The 20,031-nt window shown below is 57.4% G+C and overlaps 1 protein-coding gene across 1 annotated transcript; it reads right to left on the reverse strand.

Moving 5' to 3' along the window:
* Nucleotides 1-12,565: 12,565 nt before the first annotated feature.
* On the reverse strand, nucleotides 12,566-18,553 carry C4H9orf50 (chromosome 4 C9orf50 homolog). Its single transcript, XM_074363181.1, has 7 exons — nucleotides 17,983-18,553; nucleotides 17,677-17,791; nucleotides 17,461-17,574; nucleotides 15,099-15,259; nucleotides 13,397-13,565; nucleotides 13,105-13,261; nucleotides 12,566-12,776 (listed from the first exon to the last, which is right to left on the reverse strand). Exons 1-7 carry the CDS (start codon nucleotides 18,551-18,553, stop codon nucleotides 12,669-12,671), a joined length of 1,395 nt encoding a protein of 464 aa, XP_074219282.1. The 3' UTR covers nucleotides 12,566-12,668.
* Between the last annotated feature and the right edge of the window lie 1,478 nt (nucleotides 18,554-20,031).

Raw genomic sequence — 20,031 nt, forward strand, 5'->3', positions numbered from 1 at the left:
TATCCACTTTGGGGCCAGCGCCACCCATTGTACCTCCTCAGAGCCCAGCTTCCAGGTCTCCATTTCCGCCTCTAGTCAGTCCATTCCAGGTGGGGTCTGAAATCCAGGCTGAGATTTTCTTCTAACCTCAACTTAATCCCTGCTGCTTCTGGTGGGTAGCACTCATTGGGTTCCCTCCACCTGGCAGTTGGGACATTCTAGGATGAATTCTGTGGGTTCTCAGGTCCTGCAAAGCCCTGCTCAGCCAGGGCCCTGCCCAGACTGCTTGCTACCCGCTGGCCTCTGCTACACTTAGGTTCTCTTCCCTCCTCCAGAAAGTCCTTCCTCTCTCTCCCTCTCACACAATCCAGCCCACGCACTGTTCCCTCTGCCTCCCTACTCTGCCCTTCCTACCACTCACTCTCACCTGCCCTGGCTTTTGCTTTCAATTCAGTCGTGCCACTTCCTCCAGGAAGCCTTCCCTGATCTCTGGGTTAGAGCCTTTTCACTAAACTGTCTGTAGTTCCATCATCATAGCCTGTATTACTGAGTCTATTGGATCCGTGTCTGTTTCCCCCACTAAATGATGAATCTCTCTTGTCCACAGAGGTATCCACAGTACTTAGCTCAGGGTTAGCACAAAATAAGTGATCAGCAAACATATATTAAAGGAAGGAAGTAGGAGAATTAGTCCAAATCCCCAGGAAAGATAAGAAAGCAGGCTGAGGGCTTTGGCCCAGGCAGCGGTCAGGTCTCCTGCCCCTGGGGTGAGCTCTCCATTTCCTCTCCCCTCTGCCTAACCCAGCAGAGAGCAGGCTTGGTGTGGGGTGGTGGGGGGGGCAGTGGGCGTGGTGGCAGGGGGCTGCAGACAGAATACCCAACACCCTGGGGAGGCAGAAAGCTGGAGCTGGTGGGGAGGGGAGGCTGAAGCTCACATCTGGTTTGGCCCACCCAGGCCGCAGCTCCTGCGGGCAGCGCATCCACCCCACAGCCCACTAACCGCCCCCCTCCGCCTCCTGAGGGCCCTTTTCAGGGCTGCCCTTGGATTTGTGTGCACGTACAGCCAGTTATATGGTGCTGTGTATGCATCTAAACATCAGGTCTCTTGGGGAGGGTATAGTTCAGTAGTAGAATGCATGCCTAGCATGCATGAGGTCCTGGGTTCAATCCCTAGTACGTACCTCCATTAAAAAAATAAATAAATAAATGAATAACCTAATTAACTCCCCCCCAAAAAAGAATAAAATAAACATCAATTCTTGAGACATAACATTGAAACCTATCTTGAGGCTTGCAGCCAATTTGTTCCTGTGTTTAATATATGGAAACCTCCCGAAAGGATGGTGCCTGGACCCTCTCAGCCTCCCAGGAGGCCTTGAGTGAAGGTAGTCCTAGGTTTGAATGTAGCCTGAGAGAGGCCCCTCTCTTTCCCGAGGCCTAGCGCTGCCAGGTCTGTCACGCCAGCTCTGGGATCTGGACCCTTCTGTGGGCCTCAGCGTCCCCCATCTGCAGCCTGGAACTAAAACTCCAACCCCAGCCTGCCACTCTGGGGGTGCTGGGAGAGAAAGGTGGGGGAAATCAGCTGGGCCGGCAGAGGAGAGGGTTCAAGGAGGCAGGTATGAGGCATCATAGGACCCTGGGGCAGGGAGTCAGGAGTCTGGCGGGGCTGTCAGTGGTTGAGCCCCTCTGCAGTGAGGGCAAGGCCCGGGCTGGAGGGGGGAGGAAGGCCACCCAGTTTTGTAATTGGAAGATAGGACACGGTATACCACGAACCTGGGATGTGCTCTAGGAGCCTGGAATTCTCTCTGCGCCCCCTCCTCCTCCACCCCAGACCGCCGGCCCCTAAGGCTTATCATCATGACTGCTGTTACTGAAAGATTCCTTCTCCCCGTTCCCCAAGCACCTGCCCACAGCCCATCAGGCTGGGGATGCAGGGATGCCATCCTGGAGCTCATAGCCAGAGCCTGGGCCGCCACTGGGGGCGCTGCAGCAGGGGACCGGGAGGAGGGCACCTGGAAGGGATTGGGGCGCGGTTCTGGGAAGAGATAGAGCCCCAAATGAGGAGCTGACCCTGAAGCCTGGCAGGAAAAGGTGGGAAGGGCCTTTTAGGCAGGAGGAACAGCCCGCGCTAAGGCCCGAGACAGGCCAATACCTGGGAACCACTCTGTCTAGCCCAGGGGTTGCGTGGGAGCCTCGCAACCAGGGGCGCAGGCAGGGCAACCGCCGACAGGGCCTTGAACGCCGAGGACAACCCGCTCCCTCGCTCCGCACCCCCACCCCACCTCCAGCCTCCTCCCTTCCTCCGGGCGGTCCCGGGCGGTCCCGGGAAGACAGGGCGGGGCCCCTGGCTGCCCTTTCAAGTCGGCCTCCCGGAGGCTCCGAGCCGAGCCGGCTGGGCGCGGGGGCCGCTGCTCCTCCGCCTACATCAAAGCCCGCCGCCCCAGCCTGAACCGGTTGCGGAAGGGGCGGGCGAGCCCGGAGGGAGGCAGGTTTGGGCAGATTCCCCTTTCATCCCGCGGCTCGGCCAGCAGGGACCTTGGGGAGGCCCTGCACGTCCCTGCTGGGCTTGTCCCTACAGGGCCTAGCGGCCAGAGAAGCCTGTGCGGCTCGTCCCGGCAGGGACAACCTCTATCCTGGCCGGGCTGTGCGACCTCAGACCTGTTCTGCCCTTCTCTGTGCCTCGGTTTCCCCAGCTGCCCTCCACCGTGCTCAGGAAGCCCTGGCACCGGACCTTCCTGGGGAGAAGTGTTCTGGGAAGATTCCCTAGTGATTAGACGCTGAGATCCCAGCAGGGAGCCAGGGCTCACCTTGGCGGGCAGCTACCCTCAGAGGCTGGTGTACCTATCGCCCCATTTTACAGATGGGAAAACCTTGTCCCTAGGAGGCCACACAGCCAGATAAGTAGCAGAGCTGGGTATGGACCTGGGTTTTTTTTTTTTTTTTTTTTTTTTTTTTGGCTCCAAAGACTTGAAGCTTAGCTGCTGCCTCTGGGATGAGAAAAGTCGAGCCTCTTATCCCCAACAGCCCAGGCAGGGAACCACCCAGCCAACACAAGGACCCCAGCTGCGACCTACCCTTATTACATCCAGTATGTAGCTGAGGGACTGAGGCACAGAGAGGGATGCATGGTAAGCCTCAGTCTCACAGGAAATGACTGTCAGAGTTTGAACCCTGGGGGCATGAAGGAGTTTGATAGCTTTGGCCACAGAGAGCAGTCCTGCCACCACCAGTATCCCCGCCTCGGGCCTAACAACACACAGCTATGGAGCCTGACAGGGCTTCTCTGTGCCGGGGTTGGGGGTGGGGGGTGCTTAACTGCCAAGAAGGGGCAGTTTTAATGGGCCTCCCCAGGTTGTCAGGTGCACTCAGCCAGGTGGGATGGGATGGGTACCCGGGTATCAGGCAGATGCCACCCCAACCCAGAGATTTAAAATTCCTCCCTGGAAAATCAGATAATCAAGGAAGTCAAATACCGTGAAATGAGTGTGATCCTTGCCAGAAACCCAGAGGGAGCACCGGAGAATCATCACGTGGCAAGCGCAGGAGTGTGACCTGCCCTCTCTCCTTCAGGCAGGGAAACTGAGGCCCAGAACACAGCAGGGAGCCCCTTGTCCAGCATTTATTGAAATCCTCCCATGTGGCAGGCTCTGTGTTGGGGGCCTGTTCAGTCCCTGTGCTTCCGGAGCTCCGGTTCTGCTGAGAATAGTCCTCTGTGCACCGGTAACATTACCATTGTTCAATTTGGATCCAGGAGGGCTTCCCCGAGGAGGAGAAATTGAAGCTGAGACCTGATGTTAAATAGGAGTCAGTGGAGCTAGTGGGAAGAGCATTTCAGGCAGAGGGGAAAGTACGTGCAAAGGCCCTGGGGGCATGAAAGGGTTTGGCTTAGGAGCTTAATGAAGCCAGAAGCCTGCTGCAGAGGAGGGGAGCCTGGGAGAAGGCAGAAAGGTGTGTGTCCCTGGGGTTTGGAGAAGCCTGCCTGGGCCAGGTCAGTGCTGAGGCAGGGGAGAGGAGGCGGGGGCAGCAGGGAATGAAAGTTGGCAACCACCTCAGTAGCACACCAGGACTTCAAATCTCAGGAGAACCCTGGCTGGGAGCAGGATTGAGAAGGGAGCTGTCTCCAGTCCTGTTCTACCTGGGCCAGGTCAGTGCTGAGGCAGGGGAGAGGAGGCGGGGGCAGCAGGGAATGAAAGTTGGCAACCACCTCAGTAGCACGCCAGGACTTCAAATCTCAGGAGTACCCTGGCTGGGAGCAGGATTGAGAAGGGAGCTGTCTCCAGTCCTGTTCTAAACCCAGCTCTGTTGAGCTACTAAAAGAAAAAAGAGGGAGATCAAAAGGGAAAATTTGCAAGTTAGATTTACCCTCAATTCTATTAAACCACCAAAAGCTGTTGGAAAATAGTATTAGGGTCTTAACTCCACAAACGCTGAAAATCCCAGCCTGGAAGGCCCATGGAGGCCCTACCCTGTCCTCCCTGCACTGGGGAAGGAGGGAGGGGCCGCACGAGGCCGAGGCCGGGATTGGGCAGCCTGGCCTGGGCTGGGGGCTTAGCCAATGTGCAAACTGAGTGGGATCAGTGGCTCCCCCAGACGTGGTTTGGGCTTCTCGGAAGTGTGCTGTGTAAGGGGTTGAGCAGTTTCTACCCTAAGATGCACAGGTGCTTGTGGGCATGAGCAAGTCTTCGCCTTGTTTGTGGATGGGGGCGGGGAGGGGGGAGAAGGGAGAGGGAGGAAGAGGAGTAGAGAAAAGGGAGGGAGGCAGAGGGGAGGAAGAAGGACACAGAAAGGAGAGGGAGATGGAGGGAGGAGGAGCCTGGGCTAGACGGTGTCTGCACTTCACTTCCTTCACCCCCAGTAACCTCAGCTCCCCAGGTGGTGCCCCCATGCTAGCCCTGAGCCAGGGGAGTCCCCAGGTGGGTCTTATATGATTCTCACAAGGGCTGGACCCCAGTCACCAAGCTTAGCCAGACCTAGGGGTCCCCCTTGCCCCACTCCCAGGGCCTAACCCTCAGTTTACCAAGGGGCCAGACACCGAGCCTGTGCACACGTGCTAGGTTAAGAGTAAAGACTGGGCTGCACTGGTGGGGCTTCCATCACTCAGCCACTTACCAGCTATGTGACCTTGGGTGAGTGACCCAAGCTGTCTGTGCCTCAATTATGGGGCATAAAGGAATTGATCTGAGAAACCCCACACCACAGCCCTGGAAACACAGTAAGTGCTCAGTTTTAGCTACTAAGATGATTATTTATTATTCCAAAAAGGCTGACTGTGGGATTCCTTCAGGAACAGGCTCTAAACTGGAGGGAGGGGTCTGTGGATAGGCCTCAGGAGGTTCTAGAAGCTCCTAGAATTGACTGCAAAGCTTGGTGTGCTGGTACATTTTTCTGGACAGATAAAGTCCTTAGCTTTTGTCCGAAGGCCTCATGACCCCCCAAAGTTGAGCCTCCTTGTGCCAGCATGGACGGCACCCCCAGTGCTTGGAGGTCTTCACACAGCTTCTGAGGGGCTGCCTGTTGCCTGCCCCTGCTTGACCAGGGCAGACCCACCACAGACACCCACACTTTGGGGGGCCACGTGTGCTCAGGGACAATGAGCACCCAACTCCAGGGGAATTATTTTTAAGGCGGAGTCAAGGCTGTACGATGCAACCAAACCAGCTCCCTTCTCTGGGATGGGGAGGCATCAAAACATATTTCAAAGGCGAGCCTTGAATAAACAAAACACAATAAAAATAACGCTTTGAACCCAAATGTTGAATCGCTGCCCCAGGCACATGCAGCCAGCTGACGCCAGCCCTCTCTGGCGACAGGCACAAGCTGCCCAGGGGCGCGTGCCAGGAACCTCGGTGCAGCTGGGGCCTGGGGGCCAGGTACCCACACCTGCCCCAGCCCCCAGCAGGCCACCTGGCCCGGCCCCGCCCTCCAGGCCTGGCTGGGACTCCTGCCAGCTCCATCCTGGTGGCTGTCGGGTTGGAAGGGTCCTTTGGCCAATTCTCACCTGCTGAAGTTGGAGCTGCCCCATCTGGCATCGGGAGGTTGTCAGTATATGGCAGGGGGCAGTTCCCTCTCCCCGGGAAATGTGAACCTGTTCTGGGAGGCAGTGCAGCTTTGCTGATTCCAACCTTTGTTCAGCTGTGTGACCCTAGGACGGTACCTGCACCTCTCTGAGCCTCACATAGAAATACGGATCATCCCAGTACCTCCTTCACAGCATAGAGATTTGGCTCCCTCCACAGCAGTCCTTGCAATTAGGACAGGAGAGAGGCTGTCAGGGAGGCCTGGGTGCGCATGAGCACGTGGAAGGACCAACAGCCTCTCTGCCAAGGCCAGGAGCCGTGCGTGGGCCACCAGAACACCCACACTTGCTGGGACACTCTGGGTCCCCGTTTCTCCATCTATGCAATTAAATGACCTTGAAAGAGCCTTCTGTGATTTCCCAGCTAGGCTGTCAAGTGGGAACGCTAAGAGCAGGAAGTGTGTGCAATACAGAATGTGTACAAGATTGACATCCCCCCCACACACAAATCAGCATCACAATGCAAAAATACACGCTCGTACGCACTTCCTCGTATGGTACAGAACAACTCTGGTGGTGCCCAGGGAACAGGTTACCTAGTGGGAGGGGCCAGGGCCGGTGGGGGCCGACTGGGCGGGGCTTTCTCCTCTCTGGTTTCCGGAGGCGTGTGCCTACCGATGCTGCGCCCGCGCGTTATCTAGTCCAAACAGACACGCAGGGGTATTTGTAAGGTCCCCTTGGAGCTTTGCTGTTCCTGACCTCCTGTGTGATGCTGACCCAGCTCCCAGGGAGCTGCCCTGTGGGATCCGGGGACCCGTGACAGGATGTGGGATCAGGACAAAGCCCAGGCCTAGGCCAATCTGTTACTGCCTCCTCCAAGAAGCCTCCCGGACTGCCTGCCAGCCCTCCCTACAGCCCCGCCCAGCATTTGCCACAGTTTAATAGCTGTGTCCAGGCCCAGCTACACAACTTGCAAGGGCCCAGGGCAAAATGAAAACGTAGGTCCCTTTGCACAAAACTGATTCAGAATCTCGATGGGAGCCACAGAGATTTAAGCCGAGTGGAGGGCCCTCCTGGGTGAGGCCCCATGTGACTGACCGCAGGGGTCACACACTTGTGAGGCCAGCCCCGTTCCTATCTCTCTGACCAAGGTGTGGGCTCCCTGAGGCAGAGTGCTGACAGTCTTGTTTGCCGAGCCTGGTACACAGTAGGTGCTCAATAAATGTGTCTGTGACTGGAGGAGAAGGAACAGAACTAAGGTAGGGGTAGAGTTTACCATAGGTAGGCAGCCTGTGGACACTGGCTCCAGCTCTGCCCCCCTTGGCCTTGCCCTCTGGGCTGGAGGAAATCTGGGCCAGCTTTCTGGAGGAGGAGACCCCTGCCTCAGAGGAAGCAGACACCCTGTGCTCCTCTGTACACCTGCCTGTCCTTCCTTCATCACAGCTTATTATCACTGATGTCTTATCTGCTGCTCAGCTGTGTGACCTTGGGAAAGTGACTTAACCTCTCTGTGCCCTGGTTTCTTCATCTCTAATGTGGAGCTAAGGGCCTGCCTACCTCACAGAGCTGTGTCCTCCTGTATGGATAAGTGAGCTTGGAGCATGACGGCCTTTGGACAAGTGTCTGCATGAGGACCTGCTCGGTAGCCTTAGTCACAATGCCTCTGTGACTCCCAGCTGGACTCCAAGCTCCAGGAGGTCAGGACCTGGGTCTGTCGTGCTCATGTGGGTTCCTGTCGCCCTCGTTAACACTACAAGCTGGCTATGGACTGTTAGAAGGTACTCAGGGCCAGACCCAGCCTGGGGAGGCATCTTCCCCAGGAGAGCACAGGCTAGGTCTCGGACTGCCTGGGCCAGTAGGTTCCTGGGAGAAGATTCTTTGGGGTTTGCTGGGCTCTGCAGCTGGGAGAGCTGGAAGTCAGCCCAGAGCCCAGACGGGGGCTCCCCGGGAGCTTGCGGGTGTCACCACAATCCCCAGGGCTGCCAGGTGCAGACAATAAACCCAGGAAACCCTGGTGGGTGAGTCATTAAGGGTCCCCAAGGCCTCATGATGGGAGACAGCAGATGAGCAGCCCCTGGCTCTTTGGGTCCAAGTGCCACTATTCAAGAGGGTTCCAGAGCCCAATTTGCTGGGTCCAACCGAACTCTGCTTCTGGCTCGGGCCCCACCCAGCATCCGAGGCTGGCTATGATGAGCCCAAATGGCACAGTGAACACAGTGTCACCACTTTCCTAAGGCTGTTTACAGGGAAGTGTTGAGGCTTGTGGGGCTGTCTGGAGGTGGCAGCATGTGTTGTCTCCATGGAGGAGTTTGATGGTCTTCGGCAGGAGCCACCGGAAGGTGCAGCCCATCTATCACTCAGGGCATATTTGGGAGGGACTGACAACAGGACCCCAAAAGGCAGAAATGTCAGGGAAAGGGAGGCCATGGTGGGGGAGGGGGAACTTAGATAACCGGCACAAAGGCCGAGGGCCTGGAATGAGCAGGGGGTATCCCCTCTCATGGCTAGGGCACAGGGTGTGTGTGTGTGTGTGTGTGTGCGTGTGTGTGTTCTGGGCTAGGGGAACACTGGCCTCTCCCCCTGCCGTGTCAACAGCCCCCTGGGCCCCTTGGCTCCCCCGGCCCGTGCTGAGAATCATGGCAGCAGCCTTGCTGCAGGGACTGTAACAGTTACCCCCCTTCCTGGGCTCCTTTTCCCATCTGGGTCTAACAACACCCTCACCTCACTGTCATCCAAGGCCCAGGTGTCCACCCCATGCCCTGAACACTGGGTTAGCCCCCCATCCCAGAGCCCGGGTCTCCCATCAGAGCACTTATCACTGTGAATTGCCCATTTGAGTCCATCCATGTCCCCCACCAGACTGTAGCCTCCTGAGGGCAGGCTGGTGCCCACCGTGCACCCAGGGCCCAGCATGTGTGTGGCACACAGTAGGTGCTCAAGTAACTGCCTGCAGAATGAAAGTGAATGAGCCGCCAGGGCAGCTCATGTCCCTGGAGCCCCGTGCGGGGCCGGCTTGCTCTGGTTACCCAGCACCATCGGGTCTCTGGCCCCCTCTCAGGCCAGGCCCCGACTGGCATTGGGGCTGCCTTTCTCGCTCCCCATGGGTCCAGCCCCGCCCTCTGAGGAATTCTGGAGGCTTCTGGCTCACAAGACCCTTCGCTCCTGTCCTTTTCTGTGCCAGTCTCCACATCCTCCCCGAATACACCTCTCTCCCTCCCAGACCCTGCCCTGGTTCTCCCTGCTTCCAGGGTGCCCCAGGTAGGGGGTGGGGGCGGAGGGCGGGGGAAGGGGCAGGAAGCATCTTCCAGGCCACCCTGCTTGCCCTGAGGAGGGGGAGCCCCAGGATTGTCTGTTGGCATCTCTTCCTGCTGAATTTGAATCCTGACTCCAACACTTGAAAACTAAGTGACACTGAAAAAGAAATGAACCTCTCTGGGCCTCTGTTTCCCAACAGTGAATGGCTGTTCTTCTGAGAGAATGCCTCTGTGTGTGGCTGAAGGCTGGGTCCTGGCCTAGGACACGTATGGATCTGGTCCCAGATCCAGCTCCTGCGGTTGGCATGGCCTGGGCGAGAGCCCCTAACTTCTCTGGGCCTCAGTCTCCCCTGCAGAGGGGCTAAAGAGATGCCCTCTCAGGTGGAGAGGCCCTATGAGATGGGGGAGCGCTCAAGAGAAAAGAGCAGTGAATTTCTCCCTCTCCCATCACTTCCTTTTGTCCTGAATGGGAGTCATTGCTCCCTCTCCACCACCCCAAACCAAACCCAACTCCCACTGCCCCCAACCCTGGTTTGGCACAAGTCTGCCCAAGGGCCAGGGTGGGATGGGGGTGGGGGTGAAATGGGGTGAGGGTTACCATTGCTCAGAATGAGAAGGCAGACAAGAAGTGGAAGAGACCCGTGGTGGGGTACACCTGCCTTGCCCCCCAGAGATTCAGGGGGTCTGGGACTGTGGGGAGCAAAAGCTGGGGCAACCAGCTCCAGCCACAGCCACTTCCTCGGCCTTCCAGCTGCACTGCTCCCAGGAGCCCAGGAGGGACAGGCCACCTACCAGCCCTGAGTGGAAATGTACCAGCAAAAAGGACCCTGCTGGGGACCCTGGGGAGGGGTCCAGGCGCTCCCTGCAGCTCTCCCTCCCACCCCTCCCTCCCTCTGTCCCCCACGTTCAAGTTCAAGCTCTGCCTGCTGGGAGCAGGGGCATGTTGGAAAGATCTACAGACGGGATGGGGGTTGCCTCTGAGCCAACAAGTGGACCCGGAATGGGGAGGCTGGGGTCGCTAGGAGACCCTAACAGTGGGAGGGTATGTGTGCGTCCTCTGTGAGTATGTGCTGTTTCTAAGTGCTGTGGTGTGGGTCTCTGTACGGGTGTGGGTGTGTTTGTGGTGCGTGTCGGGGGGTATCTGGGGGCTTGTGTCTGTGGCGCATCTTTACATGGTGTGCATCTGTGTGCTGTGTGTTCCTCTGGTCTGTGTGGTGTGTTGGGTGTGTGCCTGCGTGGTGTGTGTCTGACTTGTGTGTATGTGGTGTGTGCGGGGCGCGTCACCGGGCGCCTGTCTGCGGCTGTCCCTGTATGTCCGTGTGTTTCCGCTGTGAGTGGCGGGAGGTGAGGCTCCGAGCTGCTGCTCAGGGTCCTCTTGACACAGAATCCACGTTTGTCAAGGAGGAAGAGGGCGACCGGAGGGAGAAGAAGGAAGAGGACGGGGAGAGGCGAGAAGAAATGAAGGGCGGGGGCGAGGGGGGCGATGCGAGCGGAAGGGAGGCTGGTGAGACGGGGCGGCGGGCAGGGGAGGGGTCCCCGAGAAGCCGGGGTGCCGGACCCACGTGGCGGCCCGCGGAGTCCCCACACGGACCCCGCCGGCCGGGAAGTACAGGGACGCTGTAGGGCCGCGCCCTGGCCGTCCTGCTTTGGGGTCCCAGATGCCGCAGGGCTGCCCGCCCCCCCCCCCCCCCCATCCGCGCCCTGTGCCTTGCACGCGGGACTCCATTCCCAGTGCTCGTGGCTGACGGCGCTGTCGCAAGCTTAGTAGTTTTTTGGTTTAACAACAACAAAAAGGCGAGAAAGAGAAATTAGGGGCTGGGGGAGGCACGCCCCCATCCTCGCGCGGTCCGGCCTCGAACTCAGGCAGGTGGAAGGAGGCCGCGCGGCGCGGGGAGGGAGGCGCGAGGGCGGCGCGAGGGGAAAAGTTTCCAACCCTTTAGCAAGAGGCGGAGAAGTTTCAGCCGCGCCGGGCGGCACCAAAGCCAGGCCAACACTGCCCCCGTGTGGGCGCAGCGCGGCGCTGCAGCCGGTGGCCGGCTTGGGGTGGCCGCGGCCTTGCCAGGGAAACTGAGGCTCGGAGAGGGCGACATGGGCTGTGCAAGGCCACGGGGAGGAGGTGCAGTAGAATCAGGCCTCCTCTGGGACCCACAGACTTTTCAGGAAATAGAAATACTGGGGAGGAGGGATAGTGAAAGTTGAGAAATGGGATGGAGAGGAGAGGTCATCCAGGGTTTGGAATCCCACTACAGTCCCCAGTGAAGAGGGGTGGCAACACAGCCCCATCCCACTCCCCTGTGGCCTTTCTTTTGGAGCCAGAGCACCCCTTCAAAACAGGCCTCCCCCATCCACAACCCGTCTTGGTCCTAAAATCCCCACTGCCTGTCCAGCCCAATCCCAGCCATCCCTTAACACAGCGTTTAGCTGTGGATTCCGTGGCTGTTTTCTCGCTGGCCAGGAGGTGGCGATAAAGAACTCGATCCGGGATTTGGCCAGGGGTTGGTGCCCAAGCACTGCTTCAAGAAGAGAGGGGAGGGAGCTCAAACTTTGCCCAGCAGTTGGAGTGCAGGTGTGTGGCAGGGCCTAACCTGGCAGACAGGCGAAGCGGGGTGGCACTGCTGGGTCAGTGCAGCGGTCAGATAACCTCCAAGGCAGTTCCCACCATCTTGTCTTTCACCCTCTCCTATGTGGCTCAGAACACTGCTGCTTTGCTAGACCAGCCAGGGCCCGCCTTCTGTGGAGGTGTGATCGTCTGGAACTTCTTGGGCACCTCCTCAGCTGGGCCCCTAAGGTCTGCCTTCATGGATATTGGGAAAGGATGCTCCTAGTGCCTTCCTACCTTTTCCTGCCACTAAGAGAGAAACATCTGGCCTCTGCCCACCCAGATGTTTGCCCTCCAGGGACCAGATGGTGAGAACCTGACCTGGGGAACACATAAGACAAATGTTTGCCCCGTCAGCCAGAGTCTGGATGCCCTCACCCCATAGAGGTGGTCAGCAGACTGCCTTTGGCTCCAGTCAAAGATGGAGGCTGGGGTCAGGGAGGGGGGAGTGGTCAGGGCAGGCACCTGTTTCAGGTGTGGGCTGATCTAGGTTGACAGAGGCTTGGTCCCAAGTTTGAGGTATGTGGCAGTCTCCACCTCCCAGAAGAGGGGCTCATTTGGAACAAGCCTGACCCTTGAAGACACCTTGCCCCCAGCCCTCAGCCCCATCCCAGCTGTGACTCCACCCCTTCCCTCCCCCTTGGTCCAGGACTCCTGCCCCATCCCTCAAGACCAGCAGCCAAGCACCTGGAGAAGCCTGTAGGGTGAGACCTGGCAGCAGGTTCCAGCCACCTGGGATGTGTGTTTATTTGCAGGGCAGGGAAATCCTCTCCTCACTCCTGGCCCATGTCCACGCCTGGGCTTGGGTTCCAGTGGCCATTTATCTCTGAGCACAATGAGATGTTGCGGAAGGCAGAAGGAGCTGGTACCCCTTAGGGTGGCCTCGTTTCAGGACAGTGTGCAACACCAGGCTGGGCAGGAAGGACTCCTAGAGTGAGAATGAGGACCAGCTGGGTGATGCAGGGGGCCTCTGGGCAGGAGATGGGGTTCCCTGGGCCCAGAGGGATTCTACACTGCAGCCCGGGGAGGCAAATCACTGCAGTCAGCCCCATTTTACAGATTCGGAAACTGATATGCAAAAAGACCCCACTGTTTGCAAGTAAGGAGCTGGGATCTGAACCCAGGCAGCCCAGCCCTACAGTCCACCCCTGAGCTGAGCACACAGTGGGGTTTACCCGGAGCCCTGGGCCACCCCACTAGGCACCCACCACTGGGCAAGGAGAGCTCCTGGTGGCCAGCTGCCAGCAGTTGCTTACCAGCTTCTGGCTCCAGGAACAGGGTGATTTGCCCACCTGCTCCAGGAAGGTTTTGAGGTCCCCCCGCTGCCTCGGGATGGTGGCCCTAGGGATGAAGGGCAGGCTGCTGTTCATGGAGGTGTCCTCAGAGAGGTGGCCCTTCAGCTCCTGGGTGGACCTGAGGGGGACAGGAACTCATGAGATCCTGGGACTCAGGGTCCCTGGGTCCCTCAAGGACCCAGACCACTGCTGGACAGGGGGGTTTACAGTGTGGGGAGATGCATGAATCCTGTCCCCTTCCCCAAAGCCTCACAGGCCAGGGAAGTCCCAGGTGAATGAGTTGTCCACGGTCTCCTCCTTGGCTCCGGGGTACAGGGCTTTGGGCAAACTCTCCAGCCATCTCCCGACACTCCCTAACACCCGCTCTGATGCCGCTGGCCCTGACCGGTTGGCTGTCCTGTTCTTGGTGACACCCTGCTGTGCTGGAGGAGAGAGGGCCACTGTGAGTTCTCTACCCAGGTTGGGGCGCCCCCCCCACTCTCCCCTCCTCCCTCTGGCAGGCAAGACCGGGCAGAGCCCCGTCTCCATGGCAACCCAAGGCTCCCTAGTGCCTTCTGGCTGCCTCTAGTGAAGGCTGGGGTTTTAAAACTATCCTGCATGACTGTTTCCGCCTTTATTACCCAAGCTGTGCCCCCGCCCCCCCCCCACACCTACTCCTGCTCCAGCCCCAAATGGGCTGCCTTTCCCACAGTGGGAAGGCCAATCACTCCACCCAGGAAATCTAAGAGACAGTGCTGAGAATCCTATGTAGTTAGAAGGGGTAGCTGGGGATGGGAGCCTTTCGTGTCCAAGAGCTGCCCCTCCAGCTGGCCAGGAACCCCAGACTCCCCAGGTGGAAAGGACTGAGAAGCAGCCGTCCGAGCCCCGCGCGGGTGCCCTGGGCTATAACCCAGCCCCTGTACCCAGTCTCCCGTTCTACCCAACTGCCATTTGCAAGCAACTTTCTCCAGTGCCCCATTTCCTTGGATCTCCAGGGGTGGCCTGGGGACTCTGTGGCTTCTTTCTTGGTTGCTGTGTCATCTGCTCTCAGGGCCTTGGCTTCCCCATCGAACAACTAGAAGCTGGACACAACTGCAGCCTTCACCTCCAACTTCCTGTGGCCCGAAGGGGGCTGGGTCTGGCCAAGGTCCTGCATTTTGAGGGCTTTACCCCCAGGGAGGCTTTGGGGCAGCCGTTCCCTGAAAGTGCACACAGTCAGTGCTTAACAAATAGATGTGGCTGTTGGACTCCTGAGAAGAGAAGGGACCGAGCAGCTGGGGAAAGGGGCCCTGGTAAAGGTCATACCAGAGCAAGGACAGGTATTCCTCCGGCCTGACTCTCCACGGCCACTTCAGAAGACACTGGAAGCCCTGCCAAAATGGACACTATCGTATCTGTCCCCAAATTGCCAAGAGCCAGGTTCTGCCTGAGACTCTGGGCCTGGTGGTTGGTTTCCAGCTGCTTGTCTGGACCAGGCAGCATTGGCCTTCCGTAGAGGTGTGATCTTCTGAAACTTTCTGGGCACCTTCTCAGCTAGGCCCCGGAGGCCTGCCTTCATGGATGTGGGAAAAAGATGCTTCTGGTGCCTTCCTACCTCCTCCAGCCCCTGGAGGCCATGTTCGGGGCCAGACGAGGGGTCTGCAGGCTGTGGTGCTGGTTCCAAGGTGGGCAGACAGGGCGTGTGGGAACCCTTGGCAGCAAGAAGTCCTTCCGTGGTGGCCAGGCCTGGGCAGCCACTGTTCTCCCTGGTGCCACCCGCCTTGGGACAACTCTGTTGGACCTCAGACCCTCTACTTAGTCCTTGGAGGTCACCTTAATGGCTTCTGTTAAAAGGCCAGTTCAGATGTCCCCTCTGCAGGGTCAGCTGCCTCTTGGCCTTTGCAGGCCAGCCCCTAACTCCCAGGACCCAGGTCCATGGCCTCTGCTGTCCAGGCTGGAACTTTCTGGAGTCCAGGGCTCCCATCCTGTCTGCTCACCTGCACAGCTGCGCTCCCAGTAGCGGAGTGCTGCATCCCTCAGTGTCTCATCAGCAAACCGCACTCGGAAAGGGCAACACCGCCTGCGGTGGCCTGAGCCTTCCCCCGAGGAGTTGTGGGTGAGCACAGCCTTGAGCTTGGGACCCTGTGTAGAGTGGGGCCTGCTGAGAGAAGCAAGAGGGGCAGGGGAGGACCAGGGCCTGAGCCCCCAGCGCCCCACGCCACCCTGACCACACACATTCGCCAGCCCGGAGCTCGCTGTGAGACCCTGACAACCATAGTGTTTCCTGAGCACGTCCTGCCCACCAGGCAGTGGATCAAGTGCGTGACAGGCATCAGCCCACGAAATCCACACCACCTGGGAAACATGATGATTATTCCCATTTTACAGATGAGGAAACTGAGGCACAGAGTTGGGTTTTTTGTTTTTTTGTTTTTTTTTTTGTTTTTTTTTGTTTTTTGCAACTTGCCCAAGGTCACACAGCTGTTTAGAAGTAGAGCTGAGATTTAAATCCTGGTTCCAGAGCGGGCACTCACACGTCAAGCAATCCAGCAGCGAGAATAAGGATATGAATTCAGGAGTCAGGCGGTCCTGGGTCAAGTCTAACTCTTTTGAGCCTCAGCTTCTTTGTCTGAAAAATGGGGATCATCACTGTGCCCACTGTACAGGGCGGCGAAGAGATGAAAGGGACTTCGGTGCACGTTGCCCAGGGTCTGCGGGGCCAGGAGTAAACATCTCTGACCGGGAGCTGTTCTCATAATCATCGATTTCAATTATGCTCCTTCCCAGCCATGTGGCCTGGAGCAGACTGCCCTCTCCATTTTGCTTTTTTGCCCTTTAAATTATGTCCTGTGTGTTATAGGCATGAGAATAGCTTCCTTATAAGAGTTTGGTGAGCAGCAAGTAACACGTGAGGCGTCCAGGACAAGGTAAGGAATCTGATATTGGTAAAGTACCAGTAAAACGTATCTGTTATTGCTACTGTCATTAACTTACTGTCATTTATTTACTGTCATTAGTTCAGCCTCCAGGGTAGGGCTGTAGGACGGCCGGCTTGATCCATCCATGGCTCTGTTATTTAGAAATGCCATATTTGACCTTAAGTATATGCATATTGACATACTGCCTCCATTTATCTGACCACATCTTTATGTCCATGTCGACACAGAAGGGATGCTTTTCATAAGCCCACTGAAGAACCAGGCAGCCAGGAGGTGGCCAAGACAGTGCTGGCTACAGGCATTGGGACCTAGTTACCCAACAGTTGTCTGCTTATGCACGCCTGCTCAGTGCTGGCTGCAGGACCCGACAAAGGCTCGCTCCAGCTCTGTGCTGGTCTGAACCCTCAGCTTCCCCTCTCAAAGGCCGCTGGAGCCTGTTCAAAGGCACCCTGGTGTCCTCAGCAGGACCTACCAGGGAATCCCACTCACTGAAAGGTGCTCAAGAATTAGCTCCTTAATGTGAAACAATGTGGTGTCCACCCCTGCTGTTGCTCACATCTGAGATAATGAGTTCCATACTTTTATTTATTCTTTCTTGTGAGAAGTAGTGGCCTGATTGATTTAAAGTTCCTAGGTTGGCAGATGTGTTTCATTTCTGGCACCTACTCTGATCCATTTGTGGTGTCTGAAGGCAGGTGGATGGATGGACTGATGGATGAATTAATGAAAAGGTCGTAATAGAAGGACTGAATCTTAGGAGGATGGGTAGATGTATGGATGTATGGGTGGATGAATGATTATGTAGATGAGTACGCAGACCTGTAGATGGCTTCATGACTAGATTAGAGATGGATAGTATCCTGGATTTACAAGTGGATGGAAAGATTGGTAGATGATTGATTATTGGATTCATGGATAGATGGATAGAATTCTGGGAGTTTGTGAATAGCTGGATGACTAGTTAAATGGATGGATGGATGGGTGGATGGATGGCTAGGTGGGTTAATGGATCAATAGGAGACCTGGTTCATGAGTGGATGGATGGATGGATGAATGGAGAGATTCATGAACAGGTTGTAAAAGACCTAACTCAGAGATGAGATGTATGCAAGGGTGGAAGGGTGAATGGGAGAATGAATATATGTGTGGATCCGTGAATGGGAGAATGAATATATGTGTGGATCCATGAATGAATTATGAATGTGTTGGTAGCAGACTTGATTCATGGGTGGATGGATTCATAGATGTTGATGGGTGATTCTTGAACAAGTTGGGAGAAGACCTGATTCATGGATGGACACAGAGATGGATGAATAGGTGGACAGATAGATAAATTCATGGGTGAAAGTCAGAGCAAAGAAAGGAAGGAAAGAAATGCTCTTTCTCTCCACTCCCTTGCCCCCACCCTCCCATAACTCACTGGTTGGCCTTGACTGTGGTAAATTGTGAGTGGTCTCTCCTCAAGGGCCCCAGGGCAGGTATCTGATGGAGCAAAATCTTCTTCAGACTATTCTTGAAGTGTGATGACTGGTCCCTTGAAGACAAATAGACCACACCTGGCATGAGTGATCAAGGTTCCCCATTGTCGGAGCACTGATGACAACCCTGTCCCCAGCAGCAGGTCGCTGGCACTTACTGGAGGTCTGGGAGGAAGGAGCCGCTGGGACACTGAGAACTTCTGCAGTGCTCTGATACACCCCGTTGATGTTGCGATGCTGAGGGTGCTGGGAGCCAGGAGGAGGTGGAAATAGCTATGAGCCTTCGCCTGGGGACAGTCCTTGCTAGGCTCTACCTAGTTGTATGGCCTCGGGCCTCAGTTTACTCATCTGTACAGTAGGGGCAATGGTAGACCTGCTCTCAAGGGGTGGTTACCAGGCCTACTCCGCACACTAGCATCATTCTATGCCAGGTGGTGGGACACCGTCCCCCCGCCGGAAATTACTCAGCCCCGCCCTTGCCCCGCCCCCTGGAAGGTCCAGCAGGGCCTCACTCGGTGGCTTTGTCTGCTGGGTACACTGGACTCCGAGCTGGCACAGGAATTCTCGGAACCGGCCGGGGAGGAGCTCTCCTACGAGGGCGCTCAAGGAGTCGGGGACCTCCTTGGCGGAGCCCCTGCGGGGGTCCTCGCACGGTCCAGGCCCGGGGCGCGAGGGCGCCGGTTCCTGAGGCTCGCGGGCCCAGAGCAGGGGCGGCAGCAGTTGCGGCCTCAGCCCTGTCCGGTTCCTCGCCGCCCGCTGGGCCAGGGTGGGCAAGGCGGGCAGGCGCGGCCCGGAGCGCCTGACGCCCACCCCGGGATCTAAGTGCGAGGCCTCACACCCCGCGTCCTCCCACCAGTCGGCGCCGCTCCCCGAGGCCCTCGACCCCCGGGAGAAGCCCCGCACGCCGGAGGATGCTCGGAGCTCGGGCAGAAGTAGCCTGGGCAGCCCCGGGTCTTTCCTTCGGCGAACGCCATCGCCGGGGAGCCCCTCGGGCGCCACCTGCTGGGCCCAGGAGCGGGGGTGACGCCGGGGCATGTCTGATCCTGCGCTCAGCTCAGGGCATCCTCACGCCTGTGGGGGCGGGGGGTGCCGTCCGAAGTGGAGAGGCGGGCATAGACCAGCCCCCAGGCCATAGCGCCCAGAGCGGGGCAGTATGGTTTGGGGGGGTACCACCACTGGCTCGCCAGACAGTAGTAAGTGGCTCCCGGCTACAGCGCTCCGATCCTCTGTTTCCTCACCTGAGAAACGGTGACGGCGAGAGTACCCACCTTTTTGAGTTGCTGTGACGTTTAAATGAGCGAGCCCACGTAAATGGCTTAGAATAGTGCACGTTGCACATGCTCAACAAAGACTAGCTGACATTATTATCGTTTCTTAAAAAGTTATTTAGGATTTACTCTCAGCTCCACTTCTTATTAGCTGTACCCTTGAGCAAGACTGGCAATTAACCTCTCTCAGTGTCCTCGTCTGTAGAATGGGGATAACGGAGCACTTGCTCCTTTGGAGCGTGAAATAGCACCACGTGGTACGGAGCACTTAGCACTTGGAGGGTTTAACGTCCTGTTACTGCTATCAGCGCTACCGTGGGAATCGGGAACCTGGAACCAGCTTGAAAGGGTGACCTGCCCTGCAGCTGCCCAGTCCTGCTGGAGGCCCAGAGCCCCTTGTGGGTGGGAGCTTCTTGAAAATACAGATACCCAAGATTCTGATTCACGGGGTCCTGGGTGGGACGAAGATGCATATTTTTTTTTAACAAACTTCCTCTTTGAGAAACAGAGCCCCAGACCGACCCCAGCTTCTGACACTGGGGTCTCAGAGCCAGCTTCTTCCCTACCATACCCCACTCCAAGATGGTTGTCAACTCTGAGCTGTCTTCTAGTGTCACACTCACCGCAGTGGGGTTTGGAGGCGGGGCCAGAGACAGTCCCCTGAATTTAGAGCCCCCTAACAGGTGGGCTGGTCCTTGGGAGAGCCCATCTTCCTGGCCTGGTCCCTCCGCGGGCCCCTCCCTGCTGCCTCTAGGGCCTCTTCAGTCATTGTGATCCGCCCCTCACCCCAGGCCAAGTGGGACTGAGGCTAGGGGCAGAGGGCGGGGCTGCTGTGCTCAGGATGCCAAGGCTGCAGTCACACGAGGGCGTGGGACTCCTGGCCAGGGCAGCCAAGCCCAAGCCAGCGAAGAAGGAACCAGGGTTTGGCTACCCCTCTGGTTCTGGGAGGCTCAGGTGAGTCACGTTTGGGCTGGGTGGCTCTGGAACTTCCACTAGAAGGCTGGGCAGTAAGAATGCCGTGCACCTGGAAACTAAGAGAACCAGTTCTGAGTTGACCCTCTGCTCCTGCCTGCTGTGTGATTCTGGATAAATCTCTCCTTTCTCAGGGCTCCATGGTGAAATGGACTTTTGGGCCCCCATCTGTGGCTCTTGAAACACCAGACTAACTAGATGATTTCTAAGAAGCCCTCCAACCCTTACTTGCTGCAAACATTTATTGAACAAATACTATGTGCAAGGCTTGGG

This window comes from Camelus bactrianus, chromosome 4, assembly GCF_048773025.1.
Source record: "Camelus bactrianus isolate YW-2024 breed Bactrian camel chromosome 4, ASM4877302v1, whole genome shotgun sequence".
NCBI lineage: Eukaryota > Metazoa > Chordata > Mammalia > Artiodactyla > Camelidae > Camelus > Camelus bactrianus.

Coding starts and splice junctions, on each gene's coding strand:
- C4H9orf50 (XM_074363181.1), bottom strand. CDS start 18,553: ATGCCCCGGCGTCACCCCCGCTCCTGGGCCCAGCAGGTGGCGCCCGAG. Junction 17,575..17,676: donor TCCTTCCTCCCAGACCTCCA/GTAAGTGCCAGC, acceptor TTTGTCTTCAAG/GGACCAGTCATCACACTTCA. Junction 13,262..13,396: donor ACCTGGGACTTCCCTGGCCT/GTGAGGCTTTGG, acceptor TGTCCCCCTCAG/GTCCACCCAGGAGCTGAAGG.